At 56.7% G+C, this 21139-nt stretch overlaps 3 protein-coding genes across 18 annotated transcripts in view; 2 read left to right on the top strand and 1 right to left on the bottom strand.

The window, feature by feature from the left end:
- The window catches only part of MMRN2 (multimerin 2), a 36866-nt gene that overhangs the window by 13940 nt on the left and 1787 nt on the right, over positions 1-21139 (bottom strand). For 2 of the 14 annotated variants that reach the window (XM_063727568.1, XM_063727567.1), the window contains exon 2: positions 19442-20345. Coding sequence is in view for 1 of the 14 variants with exons in the window: in XM_054522328.2 (XP_054378303.2) it covers positions 7874-8037 (164 nt within the window). In the remaining 13 variants the exon portion in view is untranslated. Of the gene's footprint in view, positions 1-7873; positions 9009-16229; positions 16874-19441; positions 20368-20935; positions 21016-21139 lie in introns of those variants that run through there. The other 12 variants (XR_010141521.1, XR_010141519.1, XR_010141524.1 and 9 more) reach the window with 12 other exon arrangements.
- SNCG (synuclein gamma) lies at positions 9070-13784 on the top strand. Its single transcript, XM_002820727.6, has 5 exons — positions 9070-9320; positions 10135-10176; positions 10502-10629; positions 13102-13173; positions 13491-13784. The coding sequence occupies exons 1-5, from the start codon at positions 9200-9202 to the stop codon at positions 13509-13511; spliced, it is 384 nt and encodes a 127-aa protein (XP_002820773.1). The 5' UTR covers positions 9070-9199; the 3' UTR covers positions 13512-13784.
- Positions 18612-21138, top strand: ADIRF (adipogenesis regulatory factor). Of its 3 annotated transcripts, none has more exons than XM_063727569.1 (3): positions 18618-19007; positions 20608-20789; positions 20883-21138. In XM_063727569.1, the coding sequence occupies exons 1-3, from the start codon at positions 18947-18949 to the stop codon at positions 20982-20984; spliced, it is 345 nt and encodes a 114-aa protein (XP_063583639.1). In that variant the 5' UTR covers positions 18618-18946; the 3' UTR covers positions 20985-21138. The 3 variants fall into 3 exon arrangements, with proteins under 3 accessions (XP_063583640.1, XP_063583639.1, XP_002820774.1); XM_002820728.6 differs by having other exon boundaries at positions 18626-19007; positions 20608-20670; XM_063727570.1 differs by having other exon boundaries at positions 18612-19007; positions 20608-21138.

The following is a 21139-nucleotide window of genomic DNA, read 5'->3' as shown; positions in this document are numbered from 1 at the left end:
AAAGACACCCAAAAACAAAACCATTGTGTGGCACTTTAAAAATAATAGTCTTGGGGCTGGGTGGTGGTGACTCACGCCTGTAATTCCAGCACTTTGGGAGGCCAAGGCAGGCGGATCACTTGAGGTCAGGGGTTCCAGACCAGCCTGGCAAACATGGCAAAACCTCGTCTCCACTAAAAATACAAAAATTAGCCCAGCATGGTGGTGCACGCCTGTAATCCCAGCTATTCAGGAGGCTGAGGCAGGAGAATCACTTGAACCCGGAAGTCAGAGGTTGCAGTGAGTGGAGACTGTACCACTGCACTCCAGCCTGGGTGACAGAGCGAGACTCCATCTCAATAATAATAATAATAATAATAATAATAATAATAATAATAATAATAATAATAGTCTTGGGCCAGGTGCAGTGGCTCATGCCGGTCATCCCAACACTGGGAGGCCGAGGCAGGAGGACTGCTTGAGACTAGGAATTTGAGACCAGCCTGGCCAATATAGTGAGACTTCATCTCTACAAAAAATACAAAAAATAATAAAAAGAGGCTGGGTACGGAGGCTCACTCCTGTAATCCCAGCACTTTGGGAGGCCGAGGCAGGCAGATCACGAGGTCAGGAGTTTGAGACCAGCCTGGCCAACATAGTGACACGCTGTCTCTACTAAAAATATAAAAAATTATCTGGGCATAGTGGTGGGCACCTGTAATCCCAGCTACTTGGGAGGCTGAGGCAGGAGAATCGCTTGAACCTGGGAGGTGGAGGTTGTGGTGGGCCAAGATCACACCACTGCACTCCAGCCTGGGTGACAGTGCGAGACCCTGTCTCAAAAATAATGATAATAATAAAAAGAAAGAAAAATAATAGTCTCCTAGACCCCCTGAGGTTAGGGCCCGAGCACCAGCATTTTAAGGCTCTCTGAGTCATTGCATGGCACACCCAGGATGCAGAACCGTGGTGCCACAGGAAACACTCCAACAAAACAACAGAGAAAATCAAGAAAGAGAAGGCACACGATCAGGAAACAGGTTCCAACACAAAAACCAGGTGAAGGGAGCCCCCAGAATGACAATGGGCTGTGGTATGAGGGCAGCAGTTCACACTGGAACACACCTAGAGGCTCTGGGAGCCACATCTCCAAGAAGACGCAGCTGATCTGACACCCGGTGTGAATGAGAGTGTAGAGAGCAGATGTGGACAACTGGCTGAGGGTGTGGAGCTGAGTTAGTGATAAAGACACAGAATAAGCAGAAGAAAAAAGCAAGACATGAAATTTTAGAACTCTGTGAGTTCTAAATTTTTACTACTGGGAAAACCAAAAGTGTGCAAGGGGGCAAAAAAGTTTCACAGTTTATTTCAAGGCTTAATGCTGAGCAGTACACATGGCCCTATGGATGCCTGCACATGCATTTGCTTTGGGGTAGGAATGAGATCTGACTCATAGATAATGCTACCTCTATCCCAGCTGCTCAGGAGGCTGAGGCAGGAGAATTGCTTGAATCTGGGAGGTGGAGGTTGCAGTGAGCCAAGATCGCACCATTGCACTCCAGCCTCGGCAACAAGAGTGAAACTCCATCTCAAAAAAAAAAAAAAAAGATAATGCTACCTCCTAAGAAGTAGCAATGCAAGCATGTTCTTTAGTGATACAGAGGTAAATGCGAAAGAATCACCTGCTAATTTGAAAGTCATTGCCTTTGGGACCAGAGGGAGCTGGGGCTTCTGACTGTCTCAACAAGCCTTATAGAACCAGTTGACTCCTAATCAGGAGATCAGCAAACTTTTTTTCTAAGGGTACAGATAGTAAATATTTGACAGAAGGCCAGCTACATAATCTGCAGGGCTCAGTGCAAAATGAATATGTGGGGCCTCTCCTTCAAAAAGTATGAAGAATTTCAAGATGGTGACACCCAGGGTGGGGCCCCCCAGAGTGCAGGGCCTTGTGTGTGACTGCACAGGTCACATGCCCCTGATGCTGGCCATGGTTTCAGGCTTTAGGCCACATGAACTCTGTCCCATCTGCTCAACTCTGCCATTGTACCACAAAAGCAGTCAATGACAATATGCAAATGAACCAGCCTGGCTGTGCTCCAATAAAACTTTGTTAGCAAAAACAGGTGATGGGCTGGATTTGGCCCACTGGCCATAGTTTTCTGACCCCTGCCTATGAGTATGTATAACTAATAAAAATGAAACTTAAAAAAATAAATCATTTTCATCAGGAAGAGAAAATGCAGATGAATAATCAATAACAGTTTGGAACCCAGGCACAGTGACTCATGCCTGTAATCCCAGCACTTTGGGAGGCCCAGGCGGGAGGATCACTTGAGTGCAGGAGTTTCCGACAAGACTGGGCAACATGGCGCAACCCTCTCTCTACAGAAAATACAAAAATTAGCTGGGCATGGTGGCGCACACCTCTAGTCCCAGCTACTTGGGAGGCTGAAGTGGAAGGATTGCTTGAGCTGAGGAGGTGGAGGTCACAGTGAGCCGACATTGAACCACTGCACTCGAGCCTGGGCAATGGAGCAAGACCCTGTCTCAAAAGAAAAAAAGAAAGAACATTTTGAAAGACAACAATGAGTAGGGAGTTTCTCTCACAACTATCAAGACCAACTCCAAAGCCAAGGAATGAAAATGATGGGGCATTGGCTCAGGATTTGATATGCCAGTCAGTGGGAACAGAGACCAGGAAGGGGCTGGTGAATCTCCAAGGGATCAGTCAACGTAAAAAGGGGACACCTCATGATAAGGATGGAAGGAAGGAAGGAATGCTCACTCAACACTGAAACAGAGGGCTGGGAAGGCACTGGACCCAGAGCTCAGGAGCCACAGGTGACATGCTTGCCTGCACAGACATCCATCCACCTGGGGCCCCATGGAAACTCCTGGAACATGGGCTCAGTATCGGGGGAACTCACCCCCAATATTTCAACATAGGTTGTTTCTATTTTCCCTAAGTGTCGGCCAGTCTGAGAAATAAAGAGAAAGAGTACAAAGAGAGGAATTTTACAGCTGGGCCTCCGGGTGTGACATCACCTATCAGTAGGACCGTGATGCCCACCTGAGCCGCAAAACCAGCAGGTTTTTATTAAGGACTTTAAAAGGGGAGGGGGTGTATGAACAGGGAGTAGGTCACATGCTTTAAGGGGCAAAAAGCAGAGCAAAGATCACATGCTTCTGAGGAAACAGGACAAGGACAAAATCAGAAACTCCTGATAGGGGTCTATGTTCAGCGGTGCACATATTGTCTTGATAAACATCTTAACAGAAAACAGGGTTTGAAAGCAGGGAACCAGTCTGATCTCAAATTTACCAGGGCTGGGGTTTCTCAATCCTGGTAAGCCTGAGGGTACTGCAGGAGACCAGGGCGTATCTCAGTCCTTATGTCAACCACATAGGACAGACACTCCCAGAGCAGCCGTTTATAGACCACCCCCCAGGAATGCAATTCTTTTCCTAGGGTCTTAATATTATATTCCTTGCTAGGAAAATAATTTAGCGATATCTCTCCTACTTGCACATCCATTTATAGGCTCTCCGCAAGAAGAAAAATTTGGCTCTTTTTGCCCGACCCTACAAGCAGTCAGACCTTATGGTTGTCTTCCCTTGTTCCCTAAAATCTCTGTTATTCTGTTCATTTTCAAGGTGCATTGATTTCATATTATTCAAACACACGTTTTACAATCAATTTGTACGGTTAATGCAAACATCACAGGGTCCTGAGGTGACGTACATCCTCAGCTTACGAAGATAACAGGATTAAGAGATTAAAGTAAGACAGGCACAAGAAATTATGAGTATTATTAGAGAAGTGGTGAATGTCCATATTAAAATGAAATCTTCACAATTTATGTTCAGAGATTGCAGTAAAGACCGGTGTAAGAAATTATAAAAGTATTAATTTTGGGAACTGATATATGTCCATATTAAAATGAAATCTTCACAATTTGTTCCTCTGCCACGGCTCCAGCCTGTCCCTCCGTTCGGGGTCCCTGACTTCCCGCAACAGCTCAGCCCTAGGGAAAAATCTCTCTTAGACCACTGGTTCTCAATGGGAGGAGAGGGGACTTTCCCCAAGTGCATTGTCACGACTGGGTGGTGGGTGCTATTCACGACAGGGTGTCTCATGGGTGGGGCCCAAAGATGCTGCCAAATACCCTACAACGCATAGGACATCTCCACACCCCACAACGAGGAATTATCTAGTCCAAAATGTCAGTAGTGCCAGGGTTGAGAAACTCACTCTAAACAAAGTTCCATTCCTCGCAAACCTCTGACCTACTGCAGAGGGCCTGGAAGGCCTGTGCCCCAGGCACGCCTGGCCTGGTCCAGCCTACCGGGAGTGACCGGGACTTTCCACCTCTAGCTCCTGGAAGTGGAAACTATGCCGCCCACCCTTCCTGCCCAGGAACTTTCTCCGCTGACCTGCCCAGACCCTGGGCTTCAGCACTGCTATTCTCTCTGCCCATGCTCCCCGCCCTGGGCAGGCCCTCCCTTGGCACAGTACAGGCTGCTGGCCCAGAACCATGGGAACATTCCTGACCTTTGCTTTGGCTTCCTCCAGCTCTTGGCAGCTTCTTGCTGGCCCTTGATGCCCATGCCCCTGGCCCAACTTGCTGAAGTGCCCATTTTTCCCTCTGCCCCTCCGTCTCAGGCTGGCTTCATCTTTGTGCCCTCCCTTGGGGAGTCCTGCTGGGTGCCCTCATCTCCCAGTGGCCAACCCAGAGTGGAGGTGGGGCTCCTCTGGTCTGGTTTGGAGCTGCCCTTGGTCTGCTGTGGCCCCAACCTGCTGCCCCACCCAGATGGGAGGGTATGTGGACTCCTTTGGAGCTTTAAATGGAAGCTGGGCGGCCTGCGCTCTCCTCTCTCCTCCCTGAACCCACAGTGACCTTGAACAAGGCCCTTCCCCCGTCATCAAAATGCGAAGAAGCTGTGCCTCTGCGGCACACAGATCAGAGCAGGCGTGGAGGGAAGGGGGAGGGAGCCTGTGGGAGGGGGAGGGCGCATCCATTATGCAGATTGTGTGGAGTGCCTTCCCTTCCCCAGCCAGGAAACACCCTCCCAGGGGCCCTCAAGTCTTCTTTGGGAAGGAGGGCGTGTTCTCAGCAGCCTCGCTTTCTGAGGCCCTGAAGCCAGCCACTAACCTGACCATTCCAGGGCAGAAACTCAAAGGATTTTGTCCTTGAGTCAGAAAAGGGCCTTGGCAGAGAAGCCTGAGGCTCTCAGGGACCAGCCCAGAGCTGAGAACTCCTGAGCGTGGTTCTGGAAGCTTCAGCTCTGGCCAGTGGGGGTTCTTCCCTGTTTGTACCAAGGGCTCTGTGCCCGGCAGGGGTCGGGGGTGGGGGTGAGGATGGGGGAGGAACAAGTGCAAAAGGTGCATCGTGGCCCAGAGAAGGCAGCCTGTGCTCTGCCCTGCTCCTGTGTGACCTCCAGTCATATGCTGGACTCCTCTGCACCACAAGCTCCCAACTGGGAAAATCTAAGTGCTCCTTGTGCGAGGGTCAGGAGAAGCCTGAGGCCGGTGACTGGGGCCAACCAGCCTGCTGGCAGCAGCATCCCCTACACGGCCACCCTCTTGCAGGGACAGGACAGCCTGGGTGGGCCCGGGCTCTCACTGTCACTTAGGAGCTCTGTGGCCCTGGGAGGCGTCCCCACCCCTCTGAGCTGTCACAGCAATGTGATAGATGGGACACCTTGCCTGAGGCTCAGCACAGTCCCTACCGCAGACTGAGTTCCACTGGGACAGCAAATCCTGGGTCTGAGGCACCCACATTCTAGACATCCCCAAGCCAGGGCACAGAAAGAGCCTCTTCCTCCCACAGTCCTAATGCTCAGGCTGCTGGCTCCCTGGGCTGGGCCCCTCGGGGTCCCTGGCAACCTAAGAAGCAGTTAACCCCTTCGCTTCTCCACCACAGGGAAGTCTGAGGACATAGTGGTTCTATTCAAGCTTCTCCTTGCAAAGGGTCTTATTGGGGCCTGCATCCTGGGCCCGGCCTAGCCCTGGAGCTCTGGAAACAGATGTGAGCGGCAAAGGCAGGGCAGAATGCCTGGCCCTGGCAGCTGAGCCTCCTCGTGATGGTGTCGGTGTCACCACCCTTGCTAGTGGAACCCAATCTGCCTCCCCTTCTCATGCTGCAGGGACAGGGGGCTGGAGCACACTTCCACCTCCCTGGTCACAGGAGCACGGGAAGCAATCAGCCCAGGAAGCCGCAGCGTTTCCTTCCTTTCTCACCAGCCCATCCGGGCTTGGTGAGAGAACATGGGCTTGCCCTGTGGAGACTGCAGCTTCTGGATATGGGAAGGAGAGTCCTGCAGGCAGGGGGCTTCCAGGCTTGGGACACCTGGGCATTCCTGGGCCAGGTACATGCACCCTCCCACTCTTGAGAACCCCAGAGAAGGACTGCGGGGCCCCTGCAGGGCTGCCCATCAGCAGTTCCCAGACCCTCACTCCTTGGAGCTAAAGGAGCAATGTCTCTCCCACAACCAAGGGGGTGGGGAGGAAGAGGAACAGCTCCCTCCTCCCTCCTGTCCACCGGGTCCTCTCATCCTCCCTTTCATCAAAAGGAGGAAGGTGGCCTGAGACTCAGGCGTGGAGCTTCCTTGGTCCTGAAATCAGAGCAGAGTGGCTGGATCCACCCCACCCCACCCCTCCCCCCGCTCCCCCTACCGCCCCACCACTGAGAATCACCTGCACTTCCCAGCCCTGAGCAGAGTTGGGGGCAGGCGGGAATGAGGTTTCTCCATGGCCAACTGCTCAGCCACTGCTCCCCACGCCACTGCCACCAGCCCTTCACTAAGGGGCCTCTTGCCCCTCCCTGGTCAAATCCGTTTTCAGGAAAGCACCCAACAAACCTGCAACTCAGAAGCCAAATGAGACCTATCCCAGGCAGGTCCGCTCTGCGATGGTGGCTCTCATACACAGCACAGAAGTGTAAGCTGGCCCCTCCTTACTTCGTAAATCCATGTAGATGCCCTTAGCCAAATAGGTCTGGTGTGTGGGGGCAGGAGGGTGGAGGTAGGAGCATCTGGGGGCCAGGACTGGCTTCGAGTGCTGCAGAGAGTTGACTATGAGCTCTGGAGTCAAACTCAGATCCTGCTCCTTAGCTGTGTGACCTTGGGCAAGCCCCTCAGCCTCTCTGAGCCTCAGGCTCCTCCTCTGTAAATGGGGCTGTTGGAGGGATGAACTGAGATACGCGTGGCAAGGTGCCTGGCCCTGAGACTGGGGGCCCCGTAAACAGCACCTGCTGCTCTGACTGAGGGGCAGTTGGAGATTAGGGAGGACTTACAGGCCCAACATCTCATCAGCAGGAGAGGCCCTGGCCCTGTACACATAGGATGTTGGAAAGCTATGTTCTGGGTCCAGTTGCAAGACCATCCTGCCCACTTGCTGGGTCGCTGAGGCAGAGCGCCCTGGATTGTGCTCTGGAGAGCAGGGGCCCTCTCTGCTCACTGCTGGGCAGTCAGAGTCAGGTCCCCAGGGAACTCAGATCAAAATCTCAGGGCAGCCTTGCTGGGTCTCAGCTTTCAGAATTGATTTCTTTGGAAGAACAGGAGGCATAGCCAGGCCAGCTGGCAATGGCTTCAGCCACGGTCCCCCAGTGCCCCATGCTGGGTGACTGATGGTAGGAGCTGTGCCTCCCTGCCAGCCCCCCAAGCCCCATTCCCTGCCATGGTTCCGACAGGGAACTCCCTGCAATTCTTAGGTGGATCCTGAAACACCCAGTCCAGGCTCCTTGTTCAGCCTCACAGCTGGCCCAGCAGATAGATACTATTAGCCCATTTCACAGATGGGACGCCAGTGAGGTCTAGAGAGGCTCTGCTCTAGCTGAGCTGGGACTCAGATCCTACTCCATGACCTCTGCCAAGGTCCAGGCCCTCTTACCGTCCAACAGGGTCCTTGCCGGTGTCCTCAGCCTCTGCCCTCCAGACCCCAGCTAGCCTGGAGCGCTGCAGATCAGAGAGCCTAGTACTGGAAGCCTGGGCCCATGCCACCAGCAGCCCCCAGCCCAGGGGACCCCCAAGACTGAACAGCAAGCTCAGGATCATCTTGGTGGTGGGGCAGGCTAAGCTCACACTCAGCCTTGGCAAGTGGCTCCAGAAACTGCTAGTGACGTTGTCTTCAAGTTAAATCTCAGGAGGAAAAGAAAATACGAGGACAACAAAGAGAGGAAGTGGCCTGGGCCGGCCTACCCGGTGGGTCTTGTCCTGCCCCCCAACTACCCTGGCTGGCCCCCACAGGGGCCGCCAACCACACAAGCCAGTTCCTGTCCCTGAGGACTTGGCTCAGGGATTCTGGGAATGTGGTAGACACAGGGGGTGGCCCCACCAAATGCATCCTTATGGGAAGCTGCTCCCTGGGAGCCATGAAAAGAGCGTGGACTTCGAGGTGGGGCCACAGGAAGTGGTCAGGTCCATCTCAGGGGACCTGCTGCCCATCCACACTGCTGGCCAGGAAATGGGGGGCAATTCATGCCTCCTCAGCACCTTCAGCACTGAGCGGCTCAGAGAAGGGAAGGGACTATTCTAGGGTCACACAGCATGCAGCCAGAGGCCCAGGCATGGGGGAAGTCCTTCATTTCCCCATCCCCACCCACCTCAGATCCTCCAACCGGTTTCATGGGAGCCCAGGGTCTAGTGGCAACCAGGATGCTGGTGGGTAGCTGCACAGCCCAGACCGCGGGAGGTTGGCCGCTCCCACCTAACAGGCCTGTGGGGCCCTGACCCCTACCTAGGAAGCTGGGGACATTGGCCAAGGTGCCTCCCCTCTCTGTGCCTGTCTGTCCAGGTACAGCATAGACACAGCACCCCCGGGGCCAAGAATACCCAGCCAGGGCTGCCCCCATGGGTGGGCAGGGCAGTAAATGAATGAGGGACAGGGATGGGTTGGGAGGTGGCCAGCCCCCTCCAGCCCCTGAAGGGCACGGGGCAGGAGAGCTGGGCTGAGCCAGCAGGAGCCCAGGGAGCCTGGTCTCTGCCTTCCTATCCTGGAGGAAGGTGAGGCTGAACCTCCTTCCCTCCCTCCCTCCCTGCCCCCACTGCACACGGGGCTGGCTGGGCTCCAGCTGGCCTCCGCATCAATATTTCATCGGCATCAATAGGAGGCAGCAGGGACAGCCGCTGCGGCAGCACTCGAGCCAGCTCCAGCCCGCAGCTCGCAGGGAGAGCCAGCTCCATCCTGCCCGCAGCAGCCCAACCCTGCACACCAACCATGGATGTCTTCAAGAAGGGCTTCTCCATCGCCAAGGAGGGCGTAGTGGGTGCGGTGGAAAAGACCAAGCAGGGGGTGACGGAAGCAGCTGAGAAGACCAAGGAGGGGGTCATGTATGTGGGTAAGTGGGGCATGGCAGGGTGGGACAGTGTGGTGGCCAGAAGGTGAGGTGCCCAGTTACCTTCGCCAGACCTTACTCCCCAGCCCCAGGGAGGCATTTTGGGAGGGGGCGAGGCCCTGGCTATCAAGGCGGGGTCTCCAGACCCTGGAGCATCCACAATGCTCTGTGCACACTTATATGTGTTTGTCTCTGGCCTCCTTGGGGCCTCTGGGTGTCAGAGACCACAGACAGGGCTGGCTTCCTGTCTGTGCACGCACAAACACATGCCCAAGCATACCAGCCTCCCCTGAGCCTGGAGCCCCTGAAGCCATGAGCAGCCTGTGCTCAGGTGGCCCCCGCCCTCTCCACACGGGAGCGGCTGCAGTCAGGTCATGGATCCCCACCCTCCCCAGAGAGAAGGGGAGGGCTGGGGGATGAGACCTAGGCTCAGTGTTCCCTCCCCCGCATCCTCTCCTGGCGCTCTCCGGAGGAGGAAGGGGAAGTCAAGCCAATGACTCAGCTCTGGCCCATCCTGTCCTCTTGCTGCTTCTGAGGCCCGGCCACACCCAGGCAGGGGCTGGACCCTGGGTCTAGCCAGTGTCCCTACCTCAGGCCTGCTCTCTCTTGTCCCCCACCTTCTGTCCTGTCCCCTTCCCATCCATCCACTTCTTCCAGACACAGCAGGAAGAGGCCCTCTGAAGGGGCCGCTGGCCCCCAGACACCATCCTCACCCCCCCACCGACCCCGCAGTTTGTCCAGCTGTTCTGTTGTGTTTGTCCTGACTGCCCCAACACCTCAAGGGGGGTCTGGGCTGACGGCTCCATTTCCTCCCCAGGAGCCAAGACCAAGGAGAATGTTGTACAGAGCGTGACCTCAGGTGAGGAGCCCCAGGGCCAGGGGACACATGGGGGATAGGACCCCTGGGGCTCCTGCATCCTAGTGCTGGGGCTCAAACCTAGAGTCCTGCCTTACCCTCAACTGGGGTCCCAAGCCCTACAGACCCCTGCAGAGTATGAGGCTAAACCAGGGTGGGCGTCTCCTTACCCCCACCAGCATCAGAGGTGCCCTGGAGTCAGAGGGAGCAGGGAGGGTCGCAGCAGGGCCAGGGCTCTGAGCTCCTGGGAAGGGGCTGCGAGCCTGACTCCAGCAGGCCTGCCTGGGGGCTGGGGCTGGGGTGGAGGCCAGCCAGTGTCCTCCTGTAGTGGCCGAGAAGACTAAGGAGCAGGCCAACGCCGTGAGCGAGGCTGTGGTGAACAGCGTCAACACTGTGGCCACGAAGACCGTGGAGGAGGCAGAGAACATCGCAGTCACCTCCGGGGTGGTGCGCAAGGTGAGCCCCGGTCCTCAGACCTGCCCAGTCCTCTCCTGGGCCCAGAGAGGCTGCTGGGCGGAGGCGGCATCACTCCACTCCACACCCCAGGAAACAAGATGGGGAGCTGGGGCTGGCTTCAGTTTCAGCACCCACTGAGCACTGGTGTGGGGTGGGGTCTGTGCTTGCTGTTCGACCTGCACTCGGGTCTGGAATCACCACAACCACCCTTTTGGGGGACTTCGGAGCCCATCTCATAGACAAGGAAAGTGAGGCTCAAAACCACACCTTCAGGACGGCTCTCAGCACTTAGGAGACACCCTATTTTATAAGTGAAAACAGGATCCCACATGGTGACAGGCAGCCTCCCGGGCAGTGGTCACCAGGCCGGGGACTGAGTCGCACCAGCCCCGCCCCCAGGGCCCAGCCTCCCTCCCTGGGCTGGGCGGGGCAGCTGCCTCCTGCTGGGAGCCTCAGGGAAGTAGCGTCCCCTAGTGGTAGGAAAGCAGTGCTGCTTCTGACCCTACCCTCTGCAGCTGCCTTTGTGTGTGTGTGTGTGCACGTGTGTTGAGTGGGCATGTGGGTGCATTTGTGAGAATGTGTGGGTGTGCATGAGTGTGAATGTACACATGCGTGTGCGGCCCAATAGCAGACAGCACAGGAGCAGTGGGGCGCTCCCCAGGGACGGGTGTTGGCTGGGTGAGCTGTCCCAGCACCTGTGACACAGCAAGCTCTGCTTTACGCATTGTACGATTAGTTCATTTAATAGACACAAAATCCCATGAGACGGTGTGGAAACTAAGGCCCAGAGAGATTAATGTGCCCAAGGTCCCATGGCTAGTTCATGTGAGCTTGGAATTCCCCTGAGCAGCCTGTAGTCTGAGAGACCCTGTGGCACTGTAAGTGGTGGCCTGGGCTAGGATTCCTACCTGGGGGTGGGGCGGGGGAGCAGCGTCCAGCTCTCCTACCTGCTCCAGGCCTCCTAGGTGGTGGAGTCTGAGGCTCTGAGCACTGAGAACCCCTGCGTTGGGAGTGGGTGAGTGGAAGGGTGGGGGCTGCCCTACTCCTCTTGGCTCTGGGGCGATGTCCAGGTGTCTGCTTCCAGCACAGGGTCTCCATGTCCTTGGAGCTGGCAGCCGCTCCCTCTACTAGTTCCCCTTCCTCGTTGTATGACCTTGAGAAGCGAAGGAACCTCTTTGGGCCTCCATGTTCTCATCTGCAAGATGGGGGTGAGAGTGTCGGCCTCCTGGGGCTGTGTGATGAGGCAGGGCCATGACCACCATGAAGCGATTCTCCTGGTCTATGTGAGCACCCAGCAGAGGAAGGTGACCATCATCATCATCATCATCATCATGTGTCCTGGGCAGAACACATACAGCCCCAGGGGGCCCCTCCCTCCTCACCCCCAGCAAAAGAGGCCCTGGGGTGAGGGTGCCTAGGCATTCCTAGTGAATCCCGGAGCAGGGCTAGTGAGCCCTTGGAGCCACCTCAAGGGAGACTCATTTCCTGGTGACACCCAAAAATCAGTCACAACTCATCTCCCAGTGAACCATGAAAGGCCTCAGCAGGGACTATCTGACCGCTCATACCCCTGGCCTCATCATCAGCCTTAGGGCGGCAGGACTCAGTAGGTGGCCACCTGCCCTGCCCTTGGATAGCCTGGCCGACTCCAGCCAGCACAGCACGGCCCTTTTATGCCCCACTCCGCCAAGGGGCAGGATGGCCCTGGGGCAACACAGAGGTGACAGTATCCTCGTCCCCCCCCATCCCCCGCCAGAGGCAGGTGCTGAGGCCAGAGTGCAAGGCAATCACCAGTGTGGTCCTATACACCCAGCTGGCATGATCTCTCACGCAAGTGTCTGGCTGGCATGAAGTGCAGGAGATAAAAGAAGATGGGAACTGAGAGAGGACTGTGTAACCTCTGCTGGCCCTGACCAGCCTAAGCCCAGAGCCTGTCCAGGAGGCAAGGAGAGGGACCCATGCTCCTGTGGGCTGAAGTTGGCCTGGAGCAAGCCTGATCTGATGCCAACACACCCCACCACTTTGAGCTCGAAGGCCGTGAGCTGCATGCCAAGCCTCCCTGGCCTCAGAGTCCCTATGTGAACCCCAATCAGCCTTCCTTGTAGGGATACTGAGGGTGGGGTCAGACCTGGGGCTTCAGGGGCCTCTGCCCACTCTCAACCCCACTCCACCCACCCCACCCAGGTTCCTCATCAGTGAAGCCCAACTAGGGGCTTCCCAGAGACTGGGGACCAGCTTGAGGGGTGAAGCTGGGCTCCAGGGTACTTGGTGCCCCTGGAAGGCCTCGGCATCATCAGAGCCCCGGATATTGTCTGAATTGCACACTCCCAATACCTCCAGCCCCTCCAAGTACAAGGCCATGAGGGGCCTCTGCTCCTCCTTGAGGCCAGGGTAGACAAGGCCCTGGTTGCAAGGCAGCGAGGGGTCTCTGCATTCTCCACACGGTCTCATGCCCCCTTTTGTCCCCTACAGGAGGACTTGAAGCCATCTGCCCCCCAACAGGAGGGTGAGGCAGCCAAAGAGAAAGAGGAAGTGGCAGAGGAGGTAGGAGCTGGGTTCCTGGGGTGCACCATGGGGGGGTTCCTGGGTAGGGACCCCATCCCCCACAGACTCACTGCTTCCCTCCTGGGCTCCCAGGGCCCAGAGGGGCCTCCTGACCTCCCAGGGCCCAGAAGGGCCTCCTGACCTTCCACAGCCCCCACAGGGACTGTGGGCAGGGCTAACCCTGAACCTGAGTGGAGGTCCCTCCACAGATGACCCCTCAGGCATGGGGCACAGAGGACAACCTTTCTCAGCCCACTCAGGGTGGCCCATGAGGGCTGGGGCCTGGAGCTTGGTGTGCAGGTCATTCTCTCTCCCAGGCCCAGAGTGGGGGAGACTAGAGGGCTACAGGCCAGCGCAAATGCCCTGAAGAGCGCTCCTCTGCCTTGGACACCATCCCCTCCTAGCACAAAGAGTGCCCGCCTTGAGTGACCTGCGGCTGCCCACGCTCCTGCCCTTGTCTCCCTGGCCACCCTTGGCCTGTCCACCTGTGCTGCTGCACCAACCTCACTGCCCTCCCTGGGCCCTGCCTACCCTCTCGTCCTTCTGACCCCACATATGCTGCTGTGAATTTTTTTTTTTAATGATTCCAAATAAAACTTGAGCCCACTCCTGCCATGCTTCCTCCGGGTGCTGTGTAGCTTGAGGAGGGGTCCCCAGGTCCTCCCAGGAACAGGAACAGGTTCAGTCTGTTGATAGGACCAGGTATCCTATAGGGACACACACAGGGCATTCATGAGACCTGTGTGAGCCTTCAGGAACACCCCCAACCCATCCATTGCCTTTAACATGGAGGAGGCAGCACTGCCTTCGGCTCCCCAAGACATTCGACAGGACTCAAAGTCCCATCCATGGGGAGAGCTTAGCTCAGCCTCAAGGTACCCCCCGCCTGCCTGCTCTGAGTCCCTGAGGAACCCACTGTCAGCAGGAGGTGAAGATAGGCTCCTGGGTCTTCCCTCCGTGTGAGTCCTGGGCTCCAGTGTCGCATGAGGAACAGGGGCCACCTAACATCCTCCCTGGGGCAGACGGTGACTTTCAAAGATGGAGAAGTCTAAACCTAGTGAGGATGAAGGGCATCCCACAGGAGAGACAGGAGGTGACCCTGCGGCGCCTCCCACCTGGCCCCAGCCAGTCTCATGCTCCCTGCTGGACCTGGAGCTGGGTACCCCTTGCACCCTCCTGCACCCAGAAGCCTGCCAGATGCCACCAAAAACACAATAGCAGAGACGCACGAGGCTGCACCTTGACAGAAAAATAGTAAAAAGCAACAGCTGCTGAGTTCCTCACAGGCGTTGAGTGGGCACTGTTCTGAGCACTTCACCTTATTTAATCCTCAGAGTAAACCTCTCAGGTTGGAGCTGTAGATCCAGGTTTTGCTGAGAAGCACAGGACTGGGCAGAAGCCCAGGTGGCTCCCCAGCCCTGCTATGGCTGCATGGGCCCCAAGGTGCTTACAGTGGATTGCCCCCAACCCAAAGTTTCAAAACAACCCAGGGCTTGCTGGCCAGTGGCCTACATGAAGGGCTGTTTGCCCAGCCCACTCTGAACAAGCCTGCCGGGCACGACGCAAACAGCCCATCATGTAGGCCACTGGCCAGCGGGCCCTGGGTTGTTTTAAAGCCTTGCATGCCGGGCAGGCTTGCTCAGACCAGGGTTCCCTGGGGATCCTGGCTTCCCCTTTGATACTCAGATAGTTTGGGCTCAAAGCATCTCAGTGGCTTGCCCCAGGCCTTCAGGCTAGGATGTTGGAGCCAGAGCTTGAGTCCGTCCACATGTGACTTCAGACACTGCCCTGTCCACACCGCCTCCCCATCCAGCCTCTGCAGTGGATTCAACGGCAGCCCAGGAGGCTGGGAGCCCAGTCAGACACAGCCGAGCCAGGCTGTATCTGTTGTCTGGCCATGGGCATCCACTGAGGAGGCAGAACGGAGCAGGGGGCTGCTGGTCTCCACACCCTCAAGGGTCTGGAAGCAGCTCAGGGCAGTCAGGGCTGTTCCTGCTCCCCAGCCCAGACATGTACACATTAAGCAGGCCTGTATGAACCCAGGAGGAGGCCACCTGGGGCCTGGGTGTGCCCGAAAGTCCTCTGGGCTGTGAGAGAAAGCAAGGAGGAGCAAGGCCGGTCAGGTGATGGGGGTGAGGGAGAGGGCACCTATGCCCGGCTCCAGCAACAGTCTGCCCCAGGCTCCAGGGCCCTCTGCCTCTGCTGGAAGAGCCCAGAGGGGTCCCTGCTGCCCCTACCACAGCACCCCCCACAACCCCCTCTCACATACACTCAGGGCTTGTTCCTGGACTCAAATGACAAACATCACCAGAAAGCCCCTTCCCAGCCATGGGCACTGGCAGTGCTCTCTGCCTTTGAAACCTCATGTACTCTGCACCCTGTGAGGCTGCTCCTGACCTCCCTGCAGGAGAACAGTCGACTCCCCTTATCCACCAGGATACACTCAAGATGTTTCCAGCTGCCTGCAATCTCAGATAGTACCAAAGCCTACATATGCGTCTTCCTTCACGTACACATGTGCCTCCCTATGGTGAAGTTTATACATTAGGCACAGTAACAGACAGTAACCAATAAGAAAATGGGACAATTATAATATACTGTAATGAAAGTTATTTAAAACATGAATTATTTCTAGAATTTTCTTTTTTTTTTTTTTTTTGAGACGGAGTCTTACTCTGTCATCCAGGTTGGAGTGGTGGTACGATCTCTGCTCACTGCAACCTCTGCCTCCCGGGTTCAACTGATTCTCCTGCCTCAGCTCCCAAGTAGCTGGGACTACAGGCGTGCGCCACCACGCCCAGCTAATTTTGGTACTTTTAGTACAGACAGGGTTTCACCATGTTGGCCAGGCTGGTCTTGAACTCCTGACCTCAAGCTATCCACCCACCTCGGCCTCCCAAAATGTTGGGATCACAGGCGTGAGCCATCACGACCAGCTATTTCTGGAATTTTTCATTTAAAATTTTGGACCTTACCAATTGCGGTGCAAGGGCCAAGGGAAAACTTCCCCTTTACCCTCTGAAGGTTCACTGAAAAGTCAGCTCATAAAAGCAGAATAGAAATGGAATACACATTCATTAGCATGCAAGGGGAAAACAGAGTGACTGCCCCACCATGAAATGGGGTACAGATGAGCAAAGGGGAAGTGTGGGTAATTTCAGGGGAATTCAGTAGGCTTGAAGAACATACAGTGGCCTGGGACAAAGTCTGTTGGGCTCACAGAGCAGACAACGGTTTGCAAAATCTGTCCAGGTGTGTCAGCAGGCTTCAGTCTTTCTTCCTGTGACATGAGTTCAGTCAGAGAAAACTCCGGGAAGGGACCAGGGGTCATTGTTTTCTTCTTTGGTGGGTCCAGACTTTAGGCAGATGAGAGACTTCAGAGAACAACTTCACTGTATGCTTTGGAAGAGACAAAGGGTTGAGGGGCCTGTGGGAGTCTGGTCGGAGAGACCTTAAGGCTTCTTCAGTTCAGAATGTCACACCACTATATTTCGGGGTATTGGTTTCTGAGCTCCAACAATGGGTAACTGAAACTGCAGAAAGCGAAATCACAACTTAGCTGGGCGTGGTGGCTCATGCCTGTAATCTCAGCTACTCAGGAGGCTGAGGCAGAACCGCTTGAACCTGGAAGGCAGAGGTTGCAGTGAGCCAAGATCCCACCATTGCACTCCAGCTTGGGCAACAAGAGCAAAACTCTTGTCTCCAAAAACAAAAAAAGGAAAAAAAAAGTGACACCACAGCAACTGGGGCGGGGGTGGGGGGAACGGTAATGCGGTAATGCGCTCCCTCCTTCTGCCTCTCCTTGTCTGAGAAGCCCTGGTGCCCTGCACGCTCTCACAAGGTCCACTGCTGAGTCCTGGGCACCCTTCAGCCAATTTAATCTTCACACACACACTTCGGGGAGACGCTGTGATGTGATGGGGATGTTGAGGCTCAGAGAGATGAGGGGCTTGCTCTAAGAGTATCTGAACTCAAGAGGTTTGATTGTAGTGCCTGCCGCTAGAGCCATGCGGAGCTCTGTCTACCATCATCTGCTGGGGACTGGCTGTCTCTTCCCACAGAGGCTGCTCCCTTCCTGTCCAGCTCACAGCTCATTGCCCATGGGGCCTGGAGCCCAGTGGCACCACCAGCCTGTGATAAACTGGAACACTCAAAGGCCTGCCTGGCTATTGGGCACTACCGGTGGGATTTCAGGAGGGCTGGCAGGGCTGAGCTGGGCTCCCCAGAGTCCCCCAGGCATCCATATGGCCACTCCCAGGGCAAGGCCTCGCTGTGGGAGAGGAGGGGCAGGGGCTGGGAGGACTGTTGCTGCCGCTTTGTTTTGCCTGAGACCCGCTCCCTCCCCCTTCCTCCACCTAATCTCATCGCCTGCCTCTTCCCTTTGCCCAGGGTTGACCTCATCTCCACTAATCCATACCGTGTGCGTGTGTACAGGTGCACTTCCAAACACCTCCCTCTAGGAGCTGACCCCGCAGCACTAGAAGCAGGGTATGTGCCAGCAGACTAGGCCTGCGTGGCAGGGGCTTCCCAGCGCTCCAGAACAAGGGAGACACCAGCAGAGGTGCAAGAAACAGCCCTGGGCAGGAAGCATTAGAGAGACCCAGAAAGGCAGGGTGGGTGTGCACTGGCCTTCAGGTCCTGAAGGCCGACTCTGGAGTGGGAGTACACCCAGCTGGGTGTGGCCTGACCTACACCCCTTGTGTGCCAGGGGAATGTATCTCGCAAGCTGTTTTGCTGCACCCAGGGATGACCTTCTCCACTCAGACCCAGGTCCCTAAGTCCCCTCCTAACAGCCACAAGTCGTACTCTGGCGCCTTGCCTGCCCCATCTCAGGAAAGGTGACCTGAGAGGCCCAAGCTTATTCCTGCCCTCCCTGAGCCATGCTTCGTGCCCAACTTCCTAAGGCTTCGGTGACGGACGGCAATCTCCTTGCCCGGGCTGCACAGGCTCACTGCCCTCTCTCCCTTGGGGTTGCATGGTCTGCAAGTGCACACACCTATATCTTGCCCTCTCAGGGGAAGGATTTACCAGGCCCTCTCCGTCTGCATCCACTGGGTCTCTGGCTACAGGCAGAGAGCCAATCAGCAGTGCCCCTGCAGGTGTTTGGGGCTGGGGGCTCCGACGATGCCAGAGCCCTAGGGTTTACAGGCACCTAGGCAGATTCGAGGATCCAAGTCCCTGCCACATGAGTTTGGGTGAGACCGACCTCGCTGCCTCAGTTTCCTCCTATACACTGATGCTATTAACAAAAATACCCACTTCAGAAGGTGGTTGTAAAGATTATACAAGAGACTGCAGAGCGTTAGGCAGCACCTGGCACAAGACAAATGCTCAGTAAAAGACCGCTGCTGTCATTAATGTCAACACCAGCCCTGAGCTCCTGCCCTGGAGCTGACCCTGCGCTCACGCCCAGGATCAGAAAGGGAGGGCTGGGGTTGATGAGCTGGGAGGTGGTGTGCGCCCTTCTCCTGCCTCCAGCTCCTCTCTGGACTCCTGTCCTAGCACCTCTTCGGTCCCTGGTTCGGTCTGCCTTTTTCCCACCGCGGCCCGTCTTAGGACAGGATGTGCTCCCTGCCCTGCGGACTCTGGAGCAGGGCCCGGCCACTCCCCCGGAGCCTGTATGACGGGAACCGCCCGGCGCCCTCTCCCCTACGCGGGGCAGGCCAGCCCTGGAGCGCCTTAAAAACCGGAGCTGGCGCTTGGCATCACTACTCTGGGCAGGATCCAACATCGCTCTGGCTGCTCTTAACGACTCCACAGATACCCCGAAGCCATGGCCAGTAAGGGCTTGCAGGACCTGAAGCAACAGGTGGAGGGGACCGCCAAGGAAGCCGGTGAGGATAGCGCGCGACCTAGGGCCCAGGCAGGGGCACCTGCGTGGATGCGCAGGCAGAAGCGGCGGGTCTGCGCGGTCCGCAAGTTCCTGCACCGGCAGCTTGGCTCGGAAGGCTCGGTCCTCCACTGACACGCAGGGGCAGGTAGAACGCCCACCCCGGCGAGCAGGGATGGTGCCCGGAGGGAGGCAGCGGAACAGAGGCTCTGGAGGAGCCGGAGCTGCGCTGCGGACACTGCGGGAGCCCCTCCGAGGAGGCCATGCCGGCGCTGGGCGGCCCGCCCACGCCCTCAGGAGAAGGGTGAAGGTCCAAGACCGGGACCGGGCGCGGCCCGCCACCACTTAAACCCGCGCGCGCCACCAGAGGCTGCCCCAGACCCCAAAGGGCTTTGTTTCCAACCCACCTCCATCGGCAAAAAGTAATCGTCGCCTTACCTTTAAGTCCCCACCTGGCAAAGAAGGTCCTTAGTTCCTCCACCTCCAGCTCTCTCCTCCTTATTCCGGAGGTGACCCAGCTGCGGTGGGGGCATGGGAGATGTGAGAAGACCACTGGGTCACTGGGTTGGTTCTTCCTGCACCTAGCCCAGGCTTCGTTAGGACTCCAGCTCCCTGTCAGTCCTGCCCATATCCCAGTCAGGAGACAATATCCAAACCAACCCCTTCCTTCACCAGTGCTCCAGGGGAGGCCCACAGTTCTTCCCTTGAGACTGAAATGCTACCAAGGAAGCCTCCGTGTCAAGTCCCTTCCTTCTGGGCTTCACTTTTCCATCTGAGAGCTGGGTGCAAAGGATGGGCTGCGTTCTGATGGGTTGAGACGAGGTTCCCAGGGGCCTCTCACCACACATGCCTGACTAACCCTTTCCGGAGGATGGGGTCTGGGTAAGGCAGGCCCTTTCCTGTTCAGCAGCAGGGACGAGTTACAGCTCTTCAGGCGGGAGCCACCTGTCAGCCCACCAGGGGCTGGTGACTCCATTCCCAGCAGGCCGAAACTCTGGTCCAGAGGAGATGGTCTGGGCCTTGGAAGTTTTGCCTCCTTCCTTCACTTGTCTTTTAATGTCTTAAGCTGCCTGTCCACAGAGGCACTGGCTTTGCTGGTGTGCCCTCCCGGGCAGGCCACAGGAGGGAGGAGGCAGTGAGAACCTGGCAAAAGTCCAACCCCCAGGGCCAAGTGCATGAAAGGTGGGAATTCAGGCATCTGGGCCAGGCTTCTAGCGGAGAAGCTGTAAAAGGGGGCAGGGGTCTTCTGGGCCATGCCCAGCATTAGCCAACAGTCCAGATGCTAGCCGCAGCCTGGCCCTGCCCTGCCTTCCTTCCTCTGTCCAACATTTTCTCAGCAGCCCTGGAGATGGAAAGGGAAGCTCCTCCCCCACAGAGAAGGAGCACAGAGTTAGAAATAAACAAAAACATCCCAGAGGCATGGAAAGGTCTCCTGCCCCTCAGACTGGAGGGCCCTGGGCCAGGGACTTCATCTCCATGGCATCCATCCCTTGGACCTGTACCAGTGAATACTCTGGAGGACACATAAGAGGCATGGCAATGGTGGGGCACCTGTAGTCGGTGGTGCCTCAACAGGGGATAAAAGCCACATCTCTCTGTTCCAGTGTCAGCGGCCGGAGCAGCAGCTCAGCAAGTGGTGGACCAGGCCACAGAGGCGGGGCAGAAAGGTCTGGTGGGGCTGGAGGGAGGCGGGCAACCCCAGCACACCTCCCACTCCCCGCCCCACCCCGGATGGGGCCCAGGCACATCCTCTCCTCTGCAGAGCCCTCTGTCCACAATGCCCCAGGCAGGTCCCCCGGGAGACCCAGGCCAGGCTAAGCCTACGTGCACTGGTTCCCGGGGACCTGCCTGACCTGCCCTCTCTCCCGCTCTTCCCCAGCCATGGACCAGCTGGCCAAGACCACCCAGGAAACCATCGACAAGACTGCTAACCAGGCCTCTGACACCTTCTCTGGGATCGGGAAAAAATTCGGCCTCCTGAAATGACAGCAGGGAGACTTGGGTCGGCCTCCTGAAATGACAGCAGGGAGACTTGGGTGACCCCCCTTCCAGGCGCCATCTAGCAGAGCCTGGCCCTGATCTCCGGGCAGCCACCACCTCCTTGGTCTGCCCCCTCATTAAAATTCACGTTCCTAC

This window comes from Pongo abelii, chromosome 8 (genome assembly GCF_028885655.2).
Source record: "Pongo abelii isolate AG06213 chromosome 8, NHGRI_mPonAbe1-v2.0_pri, whole genome shotgun sequence".
Lineage (NCBI taxonomy): Eukaryota > Metazoa > Chordata > Mammalia > Primates > Hominidae > Pongo > Pongo abelii.
Note: the sequence above shows the minus strand (reverse complement) of the source record. Positions and strands in the feature narration are given on the sequence as shown.

Bases quoted from the DNA above. Each gene is read 5' to 3' on its own strand.
- SNCG (XM_002820727.6), top strand. From the start codon at position 9,200: ATGGATGTCTTCAAGAAGGGCTTCTCCATCGCCAAGGAGGGCGTAGTG. The intron at 10,177-10,501 runs GTGAGGAGCCCC...GTCCTCCTGTAG, and splicing joins TGTACAGAGCGTGACCTCAG to TGGCCGAGAAGACTAAGGAG. The intron at 13,174-13,490 runs GTAGGAGCTGGG...TCTCTCTCCCAG, and splicing joins AAGAGGAAGTGGCAGAGGAG to GCCCAGAGTGGGGGAGACTA.
- ADIRF (XM_063727569.1), top strand. From the start codon at position 18,947: ATGGCCAGTAAGGGCTTGCAGGACCTGAAGCAACAGGTGGAGGGGACC. The intron at 19,008-20,607 runs GTGAGGATAGCG...TCTCTGTTCCAG, and splicing joins GGGGACCGCCAAGGAAGCCG to TGTCAGCGGCCGGAGCAGCA. The intron at 20,790-20,882 runs GCAGGTCCCCCG...GCTCTTCCCCAG, and splicing joins CTCTGTCCACAATGCCCCAG to CCATGGACCAGCTGGCCAAG.